The sequence below is a fragment of the Vipera berus genome (genome assembly GCF_964194415.1).
Source record: "Vipera berus genome assembly, chromosome: 1".
Taxonomy (NCBI): Eukaryota; Metazoa; Chordata; class Lepidosauria; order Squamata; family Viperidae; genus Vipera; species Vipera berus.
The window spans coordinates 71716636-71733755 of record NC_138202.1 but is presented as its reverse complement, the minus strand read 5'-3'; the positions used below and the strand labels follow the sequence as shown (position 1 = coordinate 71733755).

Genomic DNA, 17120 nt, shown 5'->3' with positions numbered 1-17120 from the left:
TGTAACAGTTGCAGTCATGCAATCTCCTTTTGTGACTTTCTGACAAACATCATTAGGGAAGCCAGATTCACTCAACAACCGTGTTACTAACTTAAAATCTGCAGTGATTCACTTAATAACTGTAGCAAGAAAAGGTTTAAAATGTGGCTAAACTCATTTAACAAATGTCTCACTTAGCAACATAAATTTTGGGCACAATTGTGGTTATAAGTCGAGGACTAACTGTACCAGTTTGAGGAAGGACCCCAGAAAGCCACCTTTCTACAGACAGAAATGGTGGTAAGGATTGCAAATAAGTATTAATGAAACTCAAGTGATATTGGAAAACATCCAAATCTTTGAAAACTGATACCTTTTTCCTTTGAAAGCAGCAATATCAACAATATTAGCAATTTCTTACTATTTTCAAAGCTTAAAATGGGCGTGCCTGTTGTACGGTAGGAATAGATAAAGCAACCTGCAATAGACAAACTATTGGTTTTAATCATAGACAGGGCAGCTTGTGATATAATAAAATTACTTGCATCATTTCTAGTGGATAAAGAATTGAATGCAGATCAGTGAAATCAATTTAGCATAGCCAAATTATTTGAGCTAATGTATGACTGAGTTTGCACCTCATTCTAAGCCTTAGTGTGATTTGTTTAGTTTTGTGTGAATCCAGTCACTGTGGACTATAAACCAAAGTTTAATGTATTGTGTGTCCAGCTAATTACCACTGATTTTTATTTTATTTATTTTATTTTATTTTAATTCCATTTATATCCCGCCCTTCTCCGAAGACTCAGGGCAGCTTACAAACTTAGCAGTAGCCTTCATTCTATGTATATGCCTGCTTATTAGGGCTTTCACACACACCCCAAGCGGCATTATTACAAAGTCAGCTTTATTCTTAGACTCACCTAACTGAAATGGATAAATATTGAATCAATCAATTTGTAATCCCTGATTAAATAAACCATAGTCTGGTTTGTTGTGTGACACAGCAAATAGCTCTGTGTTAGAGGATACTTAGAGAATGCTGGATTACTATCATCATCATATCTATGCTAGAATGCCAGATTAGTTTAAACCTCATAATCTGTCCAATTTTTCTAATTCTCCATTTGTTATCTGTAGATGAACGTGTGAGAAATATTGGCCCTGACAACAAGACACCACAACCCTGCAGGAAGTATTCACAAGTTGAGGAAGAAGCACTGGTAGCAAACCTGCTGTGCACATTACTCAAGTAGGAAATGGCAGGACAGCCTTCACCCTAAGACTCTATAGAGCTCCAGCTGACTGAAAAAGTCAATACTTATGCCAAGGTTCCTGGGTTTCATCCAGCCTTTGCTAGCCAGTAACTAGCCAAAGTGGGTGCCAGCCAAACGTATGACAAGAGGAAGAATTTAGACCCCAAACATCAGCTACATTCACTTTTTTTTTTACTAAAGCTACTACAAATGGACTATTAAGGGTAAAGATTGAAGTAATTTACTACTCAGAGACCTCCCACTCTCTTTCCCTCCCTTAGGGGGGAACTCTCCTCATCATACTAAAATGGCAAATCAGCCATTTTACCACTAAAGCTTGGTCATGCTATTCTGAAGTGCTGGGGGCTGCCAATGGCCAGTAAACTCTGAGTTGCCTTCCATTGCTGCAGTAGACATATAAAAATGCCATGCAAAAAAAGAATAAATGGCAGTGAAGGGTTCCCTGGTGCTCTGTGAGCTTGGTTGTTGTCTTGCAGACATTTCATTACCCAAACTAGGTAACATCATCAGTGCTAGCACTGGGTAATGAAAAACCCCAAACAAACAACCAAGCTCAATGAGGACCCCTCATTTCAACCCCAATCTACAAACATTCTCCTTTATTGATAAACGGCAGTGCCAGGGGAGAAATATTTTCTCATTCTTTCAGTAGTTGGCAGTTGGTACCTGATAATATTTTTGATTAAGTGAAGAACATCAGTGCTCCAAGGGACAGGCAAAAGTGGCAAGTGAGAAGACATGGGTCACAATGGAAAGTCCTCCCCTTTTGTAACATTATGTCACAAGTACAGAGTTTGTGTGGTGACATCACAATGCGTATTTCAACTTCTTGTCGTCACCCCAGCTAGATATGACGAAGATCTGAAGAACATTTTTACTGAAGAACTGCTTACCAAAGAGCATAATATTTATTTATTTATTTATTTTATTACATTTATATACCGCCCTTTCCCGAAGGACTCAGGGAGGTTTACAGGGTAATTAAAAACCAAGATACAAAAGTTAAAAACAAGTTTAAAAAGAAATTATATTTGTCCCTGTATAAATAAAGCTTACTGCTAAGCTTATAAGCCGCCCTGAGTCTTCGGAGAAGGGCGGGATATAAATGGAATTAAAATTAAAAAAATAAATAAAACCCCAGTTAAAATAAGATTAATCCTCAGCCTGGGCCAGAGAGCTCAAAGAGCCAGGTCTTCAGGTCCCGGCGGAATGAACGGAGGTCGGGGGTAGTCCTGAGCTCCACTGGCAGCTGGTTCCAAAGGGCAGGCGCCCCCACTGAGAAGGCCCTATCCCTGGGTGTCGTCCGCCGGCAATCCCTTACCGGTGGCACCCTGAGAAGACCCTCCCTGTGGGAGCGCACTGGACGAAGGGAACTTGATGCCGGCAGCAGGTGTTCCCTCAGATATCCCGGACCCAAGCCATTTAGGGCTTTATAGGTCATCACCAGCACCTTGAATCTTGAATATAAACATAAAGACTTCTGAATTTGTCTTGTTTTTTTGTTTGTTTGTTCAAATTCTTTCTCAGTTATTTATGGGTTTACATCCCTTTTTTTCCTGTAGCTTCTTTTCTAGACTGTTAAGTTCCACCTAACAGTTCTTTATCTTCATGGTTAACTTAATATAACTCAGAGCGCTATCTTCTTTTCCATCAACAATATATGAATATACTCCTAGTGGCTGCCCTGGCAGATGTGAGCAGAATCAGCACTGAGGCATCCAGCATGGTAATAAAAGCCTGTAAATTCCTCCAGATTATTTCCTTTCCTCATCTCCTCTATTAAATGTAACTGTAAAAATGAATTCTGTATTTTTTATAAGCTTCACCATATCTGGAATGTAAAACTCCAGATAGCTACTAAATGGAATTTGCTATGTCTCTTTTTTGCCATCTATTGGTCACCAGGAGTTTTGCAATCCAGATATGGCAGTCCTCATTTTATTGTGTGAAATTCATTAAAATGCTATTAAATTCTCTCCAGAAAAAGACTGACTGCAACTTTAATACCTGAAATGGGTACTGTTGCCAAAAGATGACTAATTGCCTCATAGCAGGAATTTCATATTCGTGATTTCAATGAGACACTCACATCTGATGACTGTAAGAGATAGGATTAAAGGCTTACATACTTTGTCTTTAGTTTTTACCTCACACATACACACCAATTCTTGAATGTCTTTTAATTACACCTACTACTATTTGCAAACAAACTAACTCATTTCTCCACACACCCACACATATATTCTCCCCATAGGAACCAGGCTATGGTTTATTCTTTGCTTCAGAGGCCTTTCAGGTTTCCTTTGGATGATAGTTACACATACCTGTTGCAGGTGCCTACTCTCATTTCCTGGAGACTGTTGAGGTCTGGATGGGGAACAAAAGATTAAAACTGAAGCCTGGCAAGAGGGAGAGACTTTGTGTCCATGGTTTCCGGGCTCCTGGAGAATTGCCATCTTTGGTCTTACATGGGGTGGCACTGCCCCAAACAGCCCCAGTCCATAATCTGTGGTTTCTCCTGGACTCACCAATACCTTTCAAGAGCAGATGGCAGTCATGGCTAGGAAGACCTTTGCACAACTGTGAGTTGTGCACCAGTTACGCTCTTTCCTCAACCAATGTGCCCTTCTCACACTCACCCATGCCCTAGTCATCTCATGTGTACTCAACATGAAGCTTCAGTTGGTTCAAAATGCAGTGGCCCCTACAGTTTTGCACAAATCAAGATCAGTGCAGCTCCCATAAAAGAGGTGACTTATTACTGATTTGTTTCCAGGTGCAATTCAAGGTGCTGGTTGTGACTCGGGGCCAGGATATTTGAAGGACCACCTCTCCCCAGTTACATTTACCCAGCCCACCAGAGCAGGAAGGCAAGGTAAGTTACAGATCCCATTTATTAGGACAGTACATCTAGTGGGACCCAGAAAAAGGGCCTTCTCTGTGATGGGTCCCCCGCTGAGATAAAATTAGCCCCCACCTTGATACTTTTACGGAAAGCCCTGAAGACTTGGTTCTGTCAGTGGGCCTGAGGATCCCAGGTTGAAATGGAACCCATCAAGTGGTTAGTGTAATTGTGCCTTTGGCTGCTGAGGGGGGTATTATAGTACTTTCCATTGTGTAATCTCTAGAGTTGCCTTGTACAATTTGGGTACCCATATAAATGTGTTTAAATAAATGCTTCCCATCTGCAAAAGCTACCATTACTTTTTTGTAGCATCTATCTGACCTGGTTACTATTATACTTTAAAAGTTGGAATGGATCTAGTTAACAATTGGATGGAAGAAACTAGGGAATCCCAGATCTGTGAGGTAGAAAGAAAGTTGAAAAAACATTTGGAAAAAGGGGGATAGCAAACCATTTCTGTACTCTTGCAAAAAAACATGTATGGGTTTGGCCATGAGGTCACCAGGAACTTGACTTGAAGGAAACTGTAATTTAATACTTTGAGATTTGTTTTAAAGTTTTTGAATTTTAACTACTGATGCCTTTGTTGAGCTGAAACGCAACTCAGGAAGACTTAAATGTATACAGAGGTAAGAGCCAAATATAAAACTGCATTCTTTCTAACTCATATTCATCCATCCATTCGTATTTAAGGTTACAACAAGTAAAAAAAAAGGCTGACTTGAATATCCCCAAAACAAATCCTTTCCAGCAAATGCTATACAGTCTTGGTAAGATATTCTAGAAGCACAATCCTTTACTTGTTGGGGAATCAATTGAACTTGATGGCAAATGTTTTCCAGTTGACCTCATTTATACTGGATGACCACAAATTCATATTGGCCAGCGGTTGTAGAAGTTATAGTCCAAGACATCTTCACACAAACTGAGAAAATTAAGCCTGTGTGAACTAGGTTTATGTCAAATTAATGTAATGCTGGGTATGTTTTATTGTCCCCCATTTCTTTCCAAAGTTACTTTCTTCTAGGATGACAAAAAAAATCAGTTATGAATTTTCAAGACAAAATGCATAATCCCTGGAAGGTGTCATAGCCGTCTTTCCAATGGAATGTTTGGGAGCAGAATAGCTACTTTTTACTTTAACTTCCCAAGCTTCACATCTTAGCCAATGTCTGCAATGGTGATTTTATGTAACACTGTTCCATTCATGCAGGAGCGAAGTTATAAACTCTGAGGTTCATGCCCATTGCATGTCTACAGAATGGGCTCAGGGCATACTCAAAAGCAGGTGATTAGACTAAACGGCTGTGAACATTTGCCTATTGCGTAGGCCTCATCTCTTCAACAATTTTGAAAACTCATCCTATTTGACTCATAGTACGAATGGCAAGGCAGAAGACGCCAGTTGGAAGCTGGGAGGGGAAGAAATGTTTTTATGCACCACTATTTTGAACACGAGGCATTACAGAATTAATGGTCTGCAGAAAGCTCCTTTTACAAGTGATCTGTTGTAGATCAGGTTGCTTTTAGCAGCAATGGGAAAAGGAAAGAAATACACTAAGAAAACATCTTCCAAGCTACTGCAATAGGGGTAGGGGAAGGTAGAAGAAACCCAGGAGTGGATGAACTTAGGGCTCAACTATCCATTCTGCTGCTTTTCGTTCTGTTGTTTTATTTCTTCCCATTCACCCAGGATCATCCTTCTATTTCACCATTACAGGTAGTCCTTGACTTACAACGGTTTATTTAGGGACTGTTCAAAGTTACAACAGCACTGGAAAAAATGACTTATGACCACTTATGACCTTTGCAGCATTCCCCCATGGTCATGTGATTTACATTTGGATGCTTGACAACCGGTTCATATTTATGACAGTTGCAGTGTCCCGAGGTCATGCCATCGCCTTTTGTGACCTTCTGACGAGCTAAGTTAACAGAAAAGCCCGATTCACTTAACAACAGTCTTACTCAATTTAACAACTGCAGCGGTTCACTTAACAAGCGTGGGCCGAAAAGTCGTAAAACCCACTTAACAAAGGTCTGACTTAGCAGCACAAATTTTGGGCTCAATTGCGGTCGTAGGTCAAGGACGACCTTGCATTATATCCCTCTGCTCTAAGCTGTAGCCATTCACCACGAACGGACCCGGCCGCCAGGTGAGCATCACTAGCTACTATTGTATTTATACACAGGCGCTTAGGGCGCCCCCGAGCCCGTCCTTTCCCCGCCCAAGCGTTCAGATCCAGGACGCCTGTGCCTTTAAGAGCCTACCTCCCTTGATCTCTCAGAGGCAAAGAGAGGGTGGCTTTCCCCCCCCCACCCACCCCCAAAATTTTTCGGGGCGCGGCGCTCTGCTTTCCCTTCTCTCTGCCTACGTCACCTGATAGATTTCCCGTCTCCCCTTCATCCCCTGAGTCCCCCCACCCTTCCCATACGTCGACCGGTGCCTTTAGAGCCGGACGGAGATCGGGTTGGGCAAGCGGGAGGGCTCCTGTCCGCCCCTTCTGCGTGTGGGCAGAACCTCCTGGGTTGCCAGCAATTGTCCCTCAGCGAAATCCCCTCAGCACAACGCAGCAGCGCGGGAACCAGCAGCCCCGCGCGCCCCGCGCGCCCGGCGCGCTACGGGAGGCAGGTCGAAGAGGAGAGGAGGAGGAGGAGGCGGAGGAGGCGGAGGCGGCGGCGGCGTCCCGCTCTTGCCAGGAGACGACCGCAGGATGGGAGCAAGGAGCCGCGCCGAGCCAAAGGGTGGCAGCAGCCCCAGCAAGCCGGGAGCTGCCTTGGCCGCCGCTTGATTCCTTCGACGGGGAGAGGGAGGAAGAGGAGGCGGCGGCGGCAGCGGCAGAGGTAGCTTCTCGCTCTCTGCCTTCAGCGTCTGAGCTGCCGCCGCCCTGAGAGCGAGGAGGAGCCAAGCAGCGGCTGGCATGGAGCGGAAGAGCCCCGTTACCGCGGGGAAGCCGAACCCGGGCAGCCGGGCAGCAGGGGACGGGCACTGCGCCCAGGGCGGCGGCGGCGGGCCGGCGGCGGGCGGCCAGCATCGGGGCAGCGGCTGCGGCCAGTTCTCGGTTGGAGCCGCCGCCGCCGCCGCCGCTTCTCCGGCTGCGGAGCCCGAGCAGCTGATCCGAAGAGCGCTGGATTTCAAATGCCAAGGAGCCCAGTGCTACAAGGAGAAGAAGTGCCGGGAAGCCATCGGCAAGTACCACAGGGCGCTGCTCGAGCTGAAGGGGCTGTTGCTGGCCCAGGAAGACGCGGAGGACGCCGCCTCGACCGCCTCCTCGGCGGGGGCAACCGGCCTGGGCAAACTCTCGGACGAGCAGAGGCAGCTGCTGGACAGCATCGAAATCGACTGTTACAACAGCCTGGCAGGTCGGGAGGTCTCTTTCGGGGGTTTTGCCCTCGGGGGGGTGGATGGGTGAGTGGGTGGAGAAGAGAGAAGGGTGAGTGGAGGAGCTGGGAAGGAAAGCGGACGGAAGGCAGGCAGCGCCTGGCGGTTCTCTGGCCCGGAGCGCTCCGACCGCGCTTTGCGACTAAACTTCGTCTTGGAGGCTGAGGGCAAAGGCGGCTTGGGTAGTGGGGGGGGGGGAAACGGAGATACTTATTCTCGCCGCAGTTGTTTGCAAGTTGGATAGCGAGATTGAGTCACAAAACAGGGACGGCGACAATGACAGGTGTCGTTTCCTCTCCTCCCGCCCACCCCCACCACCTCCTCCTTTCTGCAATGGGATGGAAACCTGTGTTTTGCTGAAATCGGGCGCAGGGATTTGCCGCCTGCTGCCATGGAGTCTGGAGACGGAAAAGCATCCCAGATGTGTTTCGAAAGATTCCTTCTAGCCAGACAGCAAATAGGCCCTATTTATTTAGGATGAATTGGCATTCTCCGCGGCATACTTTGTAGGTTGCTTCTGTCTTTGCCCTGGGGTGTGTGTGTGTGTGTGTGTGTGTGTGTGTGCACGCACTAACAGCTGAAAAGCACATCTGCTGCAGTGCACCTTTCTACATCGCTGAATAACTGGGGCATAATAAATAGCTATTGCTGTACATGAAACTTTAAAGTAAAACGTTGGGTCCTTGTCCCTAAGGTTCTTGCAATCCAGTTCACCTAAAGGGAGAAAGGATGAGAGGTGAAAAAAGTAATTCTTGCGGCAGATTTCTTCCAGAATAAACTCTTATGAATTGAAACCAGTTCATCAGATTTGTGAAGTATTACTTTCGGTAGATAGTGCCACCAATCTTCCCATCTAAGGGAAACCAATCTATGGAAAATGCTGGTTGTGTTTATGATCTCCAGAAGCAGCAGAATACAATCAGTTGCTTTGTCTTTAACATGTTGCAAGAGTCTGTTGTTTTCCTAGTTGCAATAGCAGGGTAACACAATTGCCCTTCTAGAATTTGTCCCTAAGGGAAATATATGTCCATGTACTCTGTGGGCAATGGTAAAATTAATACACACACAGACACACATACAGTACAACCCCAGAGCACTGAGTGCTGTCTCTTTGTGTGTGTGTGTGTGTGTGTGTGTGTGTGTGTGTGTGTGTAAAAGGCAGCACTAATCATAGCAGCACAAGAACAGGCACTAAGCACCAGATCCATAGAACCAGGGATTTACCACACTAGATAGCACCCAAGGGGTAGGCCAGTGTCTTTCAATCTTGGCAGCTGAAAGATGTGTAGACTGTAACTCCCAGAATTCCCCCAGCCAGCCATGAAGGAGAATAACAGGGCTAAGAATCTGTGGGAGTTCCAAATCCAGATGGACAGGCATGTACTAACTAGATAATCAAGCAGACACCAGTAGTAGTAGACAAATTAATAGACAAAGACCAGAAGAGAGCAGTAGTGAAAGATGTAGTGGTGCCAAGTAACAACAACACCAGGAAGAAGTCCAGGAAGTCTGAGAAGTACCAGGCCCAAAGGAGGAACTAGAGGAGATGTGGAAAGCCATAAGCCAAAGTGGTCCCACTGAAGGTAAAAGCACTTGGGGCTGTGGGGCTGTGACTCCTAAATGGGGAGAGTGGCTCCAACTGATTCCAGGACATCAGAGCTCTTTGTCCAGAAGAGCGCAGTGCTAGGAACAGTTAAGATACTGCGCAGAACCCTCAAAAGCCTTTTGATAGAGGACCCAAGATTGAGGAAGTCACATACCACCCAAGAGATTGTGTGTGTGTGTGTGTGTGTGTGTGTGTGTGTGTAATGCAGTTGTTCAGATTTGGCTTTTATTGCCCTTTTGGGGGACAGCAGAAGACAAAGGGGTCTAAAGTCAAATGTTTCATAAAAGAGAAGAGGAATCTGAAGATGGTCTGTCCTTGGTAGTGGGGATGGGAGTGGGGAGAGAGGAATGTTCCAGAAACTTTGTGGGGAGAAGGGAAGAGAAAGAGCAGCATTCATTACATTCCCCTTGAAGCACAGCATCTATACAGTAGCTGGATTTTTTGTGATTTTTCAAGAACAATGTAATTAGGAGCCAGCAATTTTATGTTGCTACTAATTTGATGACAATAACTTTGAAATGATTGATTGGTTCTCCAGAGATTACGTCCATAGATTTTCCCCCCCCAAGACTTCTCTGCTTTTGCAGCTGTCAATTATATAGCACTTCCCTCTCCCCCACTCCTCTGCCTGTTTCTTCCAGTTGTTTATCATCAGTTCAGTGATTTGGCATTAATACTACCATGGGTGGAGTCTCTTTCAAAATTACTGATGGTAAAATACTCTTAATTTGATTTCAATGAGCAATGGGAATACTTACTTTTTAGAGAATTCAGAACAAGGCAACCTACTCATTTTTGTCTGTTACCTATGGCCAGTAGCAACTAGAATGCTAGTATTTAGGAGTCTGGGCTCTAAAGTAGGAGGATCTTGGTACAAATTTTACCCCTTCTAAATATTTGATGTGACCCAACAACTTTGATTTATTCATATATCTTGGGTAAGGAATCAATGATAGCCAGTTATATGAACATAGCTCATCAGTCTCTCAGTCAACACAATACTAGCGGACCTTGCAGAATTTCTATAAACTTTACCCTAAATACACAGGGGAAACATTTTAAATTCTTTTTTTTTAATAAAAAAAATCAAAATCAAAACTTCTAAAAGAGTATTTCTCAATCTTGGCAACTTTAAGATGTGTGGGCTTCAACTCCCAGAATTCCCAGGCCAGCATGACCCACCATATGTTGGGAAGGGCAAAACTCCGGAGGTGCGTAAACCGAGCAACAGACCTGAGACAAAAGCATTGTTCAGAAGAGATGTTACTGGGACGAAATGGAACTTTACTGTCTCTGCTTTTGCTTGGTAGGTGCTAGCTTACTTTTCAGCTTAGTGTGTTGTCTGAAACTGGCACTGTTCTCTTAAACCATTGTTTTATAGTTTTCAGCTAATTGTGGTTTATTCAGCAAATGATAGCTAAGTCTTGCCATGTGGTATGAACACAGTCTCTCTGGGTGTAACTTTCATGACAGCTACACAGGTTTCTGTTCCACGTGTTGCATATTCCTCAGGTATCAAGATTCAAGAACTACAAAGCACTTTTATATAATAGCACAGGGGTAGTCAACCTTGGCTCTTTTATGACTCGTGGACTTCAACTCCCAGAATTCCTGAGCCAGCACAGCTGGCTCAGGAATTCTGGGAGTTGAAGTCCACGAGTCATAAAAGAGCCAAGGTTGACTACCCCTATAATAGCAGAACACTGAAACAATGAATTCATGAATGTTACTCTCTACCCATTCTGCTTCCTTCCAATCTTATTGGCCTCCCAAGGCCTAGAGTAGTGAAAGTTCAACATATTAGCAGTGCACCAGATTGGGGAAGGGGCGGGGTGGGGGAGAGATGTATATTTCTGCTTCAATAGCCCTCCAGTGCACTTCCTCTTACATGGCTTAACCTAATTCTGAGCTCGTGCATTTTTATGTTTCTCTCTGGGCGTCTTGAGTGTGAGAAATACATTTCTATCATACTCTTTTTGCCCTTTGTCCCATATCCATGGGCTCCAAGCCTACCCAGTGTCATATTATTATATATATCTTGGACCTAAGAAGTCTCCCCATCCCCAAAGATGACAGCTGTCATGGAGGATGAGGAGAGAGGGGTTTCCTATTCCCAACGTGCACATTGATATTAATAATAAATGATGGTGGCAGCAAAGATCAACAAAGGACCTCCCTCTGAGCAGTATAAAGACAAATAAGAGTCTGCCAGGAGAGGTTGATCTAATAGCAGAGTTTGGACCCTGAGACCACAGTGAGAGAGATTCATAGCTTGGGAGCCCAGCCAGGAGCACAAACTCAGCCTGTCATGGCTGCTAAGATGATGCAGTCTCTCAGCTTCTGTAGCATCTCCTTTTACACTATTGGGCCCATTCGTCCTTTTTACTGAGTGTATCATTTCAGCATGGATGGGAAGAAGCCAGGCCCTACATCATCCTTCTCTGACTCCTTCTTCAGGAGGAAAAAAAACAAACACCACACCATTTCTTACATATGCTCCTCCACTCTCACTGTGAATGTAGAATTGCAATGGACACTTGTAGAATGGAGGTGTGAGAGAGTAGTAGGTATGCTCTTCTTGTTGTAAGCTAAAATCTGTGTTTTTCCGTACTTAAGGCAGGTTTTTTCCCCCTGACTTGGGGATGACAATTTTCCATCATCCCTACCCATCTAATCATGCTGACTAGGAATCATAGGAGTTATAGTCTAGCACTGATCGATGCCTTCAAGTTGGAAAGCCTTAACTAAAGGCTGTATGTACTTCAGATATTTGAGCATCAATACAGAGAGATCATTGCTCCATGTTTTATTGCTGAAAACAACATGAACGAGGTTTATAAAGAGGAACTGTTTTTGAAGCTGCTCAGATGACAAATGTTCTGAAGCTTGTCAAATGACAGTGTTTTGATCAGCAACCATTGTTTCAGTCATCCAAGTCATGCCTTCAAGTTGCAATCAGTGAACTGTGAGTTTCTGTTGAAGCTACGATAATGCAGCTTTGAGATCCTCCTATAGGCCGCCTATGCAACATTTAGCCTTTTTAAAGACACATTTTAACAGATGCAGTATTTTTTCCCCCTGCAACCTACATTCTTAGCTGTGATTCAGAGAAAGATTATCAGGTGACATTAAATACTGCTTTTCCTTGTACTTGTGCACATGTTTTAACATTGATTTGCTCACCCAAGTGTAATTCTGTATCATTTGGCAGATGAAAGGGTGGCGAAGTTTGACATTCATTGGTTTGTTTCCATCTCACATTGCACTTCCATGCTTACATGGTGTTGTATAGATGCCAGGTCTTCACTATTAATAATTCAGCGGATGCTGAAATGCTCCGTAGTTTTGAAGAATAGATATCGCTAAATGAAAATATCTGCATGATCATCAGATTGGTGGTGCCAATCAATCAGAGCTGGAAGATAAATAGAATTGAAAGGTGTGCATAAAGAACTGGTGTGCTGAAAGAATCTAGTAAGCTATTCAGAACTCTGCTTCATAGTACAAACTATTTCTGTTTCTCATAAGATTTCATTATTATAGGTTTAGCTGCCGCACATTGTATATATTTATTCAGACCTCACTACACAACATTTTGAGTGCTAGATGAGTAGATGCAATCGTGTTTCTTGGGGTATTATTCTAGGCATTACCATTATAAAACACATGCCCTGGTCCAGGGGCATCTATAGGGAGATTTACTGTAAGAAGTCAAGATGGGTCACACATTCAAGACCCCCAACCCTTTTTTCTCATGTGTCTCATGCACTACACATATGAAAGGGAGTGTGGCTTCAGTAACATATGAAAATAATGTTATTAAATTTATATGCTGTCTGACTCCCAGTGACGGGGTCACCATCTTGATTCATATACCATCCCGGACACCTATGTAGAGATTTTATAGCGCTCAAAAGGATTTGACTGTGGAATGCTGCTGGTGAGGATGAAGGCAATATTTTCTTGTAAGAGTAAACTTGTAGTGCATCATTTATCTTCTGTGTATGCTGGTTTGTGTGTGTGTGTGTGTGTGTATGTCTATGCATAATATGCATGTACACTATAGCTATATATGTGCATGTATGTAAAATTTGTTAGTGCTGTGAATGGCATTTAAAGTCAGCTAGGTAGAGAATAGCATAATTAACCTTAACAGCAGGGAGAGCCCATCCACTAATCAATGAAACATAGATACATCTTGCGGATAATAGACTTAAATTAGCTTCTTTTCAGTAAAATTGCAGAATTTATTTGCCTTGTGTCTCCTCCCCCACACCATATAAAATATAAGCATTACCACTCTACAACATTTGTATTGCCAAAGCTACAGCATTCAAATTGATAAGTTAAGCCCAAATGGGATTGGTAGTTAGTGGTTCATTATGTAGTGAAAAAACCCATTATCACTGACCATGGGGATGCTGTGGTGGTCTTAAATACAAACACTAATCATAAAGTTGCTTTTTCAGTGCTGTCATTACCTCAAATAGTCATTAAACAAGATCTACCTGTATATATTTTTAATTCCCAAATTCTGTAACTGAAAATGAGTTGGCAGAGGTTGTTGGCTTAGCAATTGGAGTGATCATGGACAGTTTAGAAACCCTGGATAACATGTCTAGTATGTCAAGTTGCTTGTTTGGCTTTGGATAAATTCTGAACATTGAATCATTCTGTTCACTTTGGGATGTTGGCTTTGACTTAATCTGATTATTAAGTGAATTGAGAGTGATAAACTATGATTTGAAAACATTCTGACTCATCTCCATCCTTTTATCTGTTTATTTAGATAAAATTGCCAGTATCACTGGGAATCTTTGGTTTGATCCATAGAGTGGTCTCTTATGGGCTTTGTCAAATCTAGGATAGCTATCATATATTATTATAAGAAAATCAAATTCTCTGCAGAGCTCTTTGATCTGTATATCAAATATCAAAGTGGCTGCTTTATGAAATGGTTAGGATATTAAAAGAATGATCACTCCTACAAAATAAAATTCCATTATTAATGACCAAATGAATTTGAAGAAGCTATTCAGCTGTGATGCCTTGTCTGAACATAACCTTGCATTAGCAGTGAACTTGATTTCCTTAAGCCTCCTTCTGAATAAAATTGTGAAATGGGGGTGAGGGGGGAGTAGGAGCCATGGCAAATCCTGATGTTATAATGAAACTGAACTTGAGCATTCCTGGGTCAGTAGGTTGGAACCGGATGCTTTTACTCATGAGTCATGCATTTCCATAGGACTTAATAATGGATTGCTTTCACAGTTTGACATACTCCTTTGTCATATCGGTTTGTCAAAAACAGATCGTGCCAGACAAACCTTATTGCATTCTTTGACCAAGTGACAAAATTAGTGGACCAGAGGAATGCTGTAGATTTAATTTACTTGGATTTCAGTAAGGCATTTGATAAAGTAGATCACAACCTACTACTTGATAAGATAGAAAAATGTGGGTTAGATAGCATCACCAGCAGATGGATTCGTAGCTGGCTGACAGGCCATACTCAGCGTGTGTTCCTCAATGGAACGGCATCTACATGGAAGGAAGTGTGTAGTGGGGTGCCCCAGGGCTCTGTCCTGGGCCCAGTGCTCTTCAACATCTTCATCAACGATTTGGATGAGGGGATAGATGGGGAACTCATCAAATTTGCAGATGACACCAAGCTGGCAGGAATAGCCAATACTCCAGAACATAGGCTTAAGATACAGGAGGATCTGGACAGACTCGAACACTGGGCACTATCTAACAAAATGAAATTCAATTGTGAAAAAAGTAAGGTTCTGCATTTAGGCAGGAAAAATCAAATGCACAGGTATAGTATAGGTGGTACCTTGCTCGATAGTAGTAACTGTGAGAGGGATCTTGGAGTCCTAGTGGACAATCACTTAAATATGAGCCAGCAGTGTGCTGCAGCTGCCAAAAAAGCCAACACAGTGCTAGGCTGCATTAACAGAGGGATAGAATCAAGATCATGTGAAGTACTAATACCACTTTACAATGCCTTGGTAAGGCCACACCTGGAATACTGCATCCAGTTTTGGTCACCAGGATGTAAAAAAGATGTCGAGACTCTAGAAAGAGTACAGAGAAGAGCAACAAAGATGATTGGGGGACTGGAGGCTAAAACATATAGGGAACGGTTGCTGGAATTGGGTATGTGTAGTTTAATGAAGAGAAGGGTGAGGGGTGACATGATAGCAATGTTCCAATATCTCAGGGGCCGCCACAAAGAAGAGGGAGTCAAGCTATTCTCCAAAGCACCTGAAAGCAGGACAAGAAGCAATGGATGGAAACTAGTCAAGGAGAGAAGCAACCTAGAACTAAGGAGAAACTTCCTGACAGTTAGAACAACTAACCAGTGGAACAACCTGCCTCCAGAAGTGGTGAATGCTCCAACACTGGAAGTTTTTAAGAAGAGACTGGCCAGCCATTCGTCTGAAATGGTATAGGGTTTCCTGCCTTAGCAGGGGGTTGGACTAGATGACCTCCAAGGTCCCTTCCAACTACTTCTTCTTCTTCTTCTTCTTCTTCTTCTTCTTCTTCTTCTTCTTCTTCTTCTTCTTCTTCTTCTTCTTCTTCTTCTTCTTCTTCTTCTTCTTCTTCTTCTTATTATTATTATTATTATTATTATTATTATTATTATTATATTTATTCTTGAATCATATACTTCTTAAATTGCCTTGAACTTTAAAACACATAACCCTCTTTTAACTGCCTTTGTCCTGGCTCTTTCCTTTCTAATGTAAAAAAAAAGTTTTTTTCAGTGAGTTGAATGTCACTTCAGCTTACCTGGTGGTACCTGAATGCATCCCTGTGGCTGAGTTAATAACAGTCCAGAACAGGATGTCATTACCACCACATTCTGGGATGTTTTCTCCAAATCCTTGGTATTTTTCGGAGTCTGCCCACCCAAATACTCCAATATTGCTTAGCTTTTTCAAGATCAGTCAAGGTCATCTGCTATGACAAAAAAAAAATTTCAAAGTTAGGGAACAGGGTAGGATGATAAAAGGTATATTCTCTGAATCCCCTTTGGATCTTAAAATCACAAAGAGTTGGAGTTGTAGCACAGTTTCACACCCGCACATGCATCTCTACATCATGGGGGCTTTGGATAGCCTCAGGATCAACTCCATGTATGCAGGAGTTGTCTGCCCGTTTGTACCTGTCTGCCTGTCCATTTCCTGGTTGTAACAAACAAAGCTGGTGGCCACAATGATGGAGGGAGGGGAACCAGCTTGTCTACCCCTTGGTTTGCTTGCCCCTGCTATTAAATAAGGATGGGTGTTGATCTGGAAGACCCTAGAAACAGTCCTTCAGTTTCAGCTTACACTGAAGCAGTTATTTACAGGTCTGTCTTTTGTGTGTGTGTGTAACTCTAATTTGTGGTAGCCATTATACCTGAGACTCTAAGCTTTCTGACCTGGTGACCTAATTTAGAATTCTGAGATATTGTGGGAGGGGCTGTTACAGGAGGCTTGCCACTCCCAAAATTGTTGCTACGGGGAACAACAATTCACAAAAGCACTACCTGCACAATTCTAGCCCACCTTCCACAGAACACTCCCTCCTGTCCTATTTTTGCACAGATAATTTAGGCCCATTTGTACACAGAGGGCTTCTGAGAAAGATGATGCTGGAGGCTGATTCATATCTTTGCGGCATGGAAAATTAATCTGAAAATTAAACTGTATCAACTGTAATTCATTCGTTAAGCTTTATGACCACCCTCAGAGTGAAATGATAAATTTCGTCCTCTTCTTGACTGAAACATCCCCAAATACTACACATCTGAAGTAAAGTGAGGCAGAAACCCTCTAAAGCAGGGGTGTCCAGCCTTGACAAACTTAAGACTTGTGGACTTCAACTCTCAGAATTCCTCAGCCGGCATGCTATAAATGTTGATCTATAATCTACATCAGACATGTCAAACTCGCAACATCACGTGACGTCGTGTGACGT

The 17120-nt window shown here is 43.1% G+C and overlaps 1 protein-coding gene across 1 annotated transcript in view; it reads left to right on the top strand.

Moving 5' to 3' along the window:
* Nucleotides 1-7082: 7082 nt before the first annotated feature.
* The window catches only part of TTC9 (tetratricopeptide repeat domain 9), a gene marked incomplete at both ends in the record, with an annotated part of 47967 nt that continues 37929 nt past the window's right edge, over nt 7083-17120 (top strand). The window contains one exon of the mRNA XM_081314283.1: nt 7083-7524. Within this exon, the coding sequence (XP_081170409.1) occupies nt 7083-7524 (442 nt within the window). The remainder of the gene's footprint in view (nt 7525-17120) is intronic.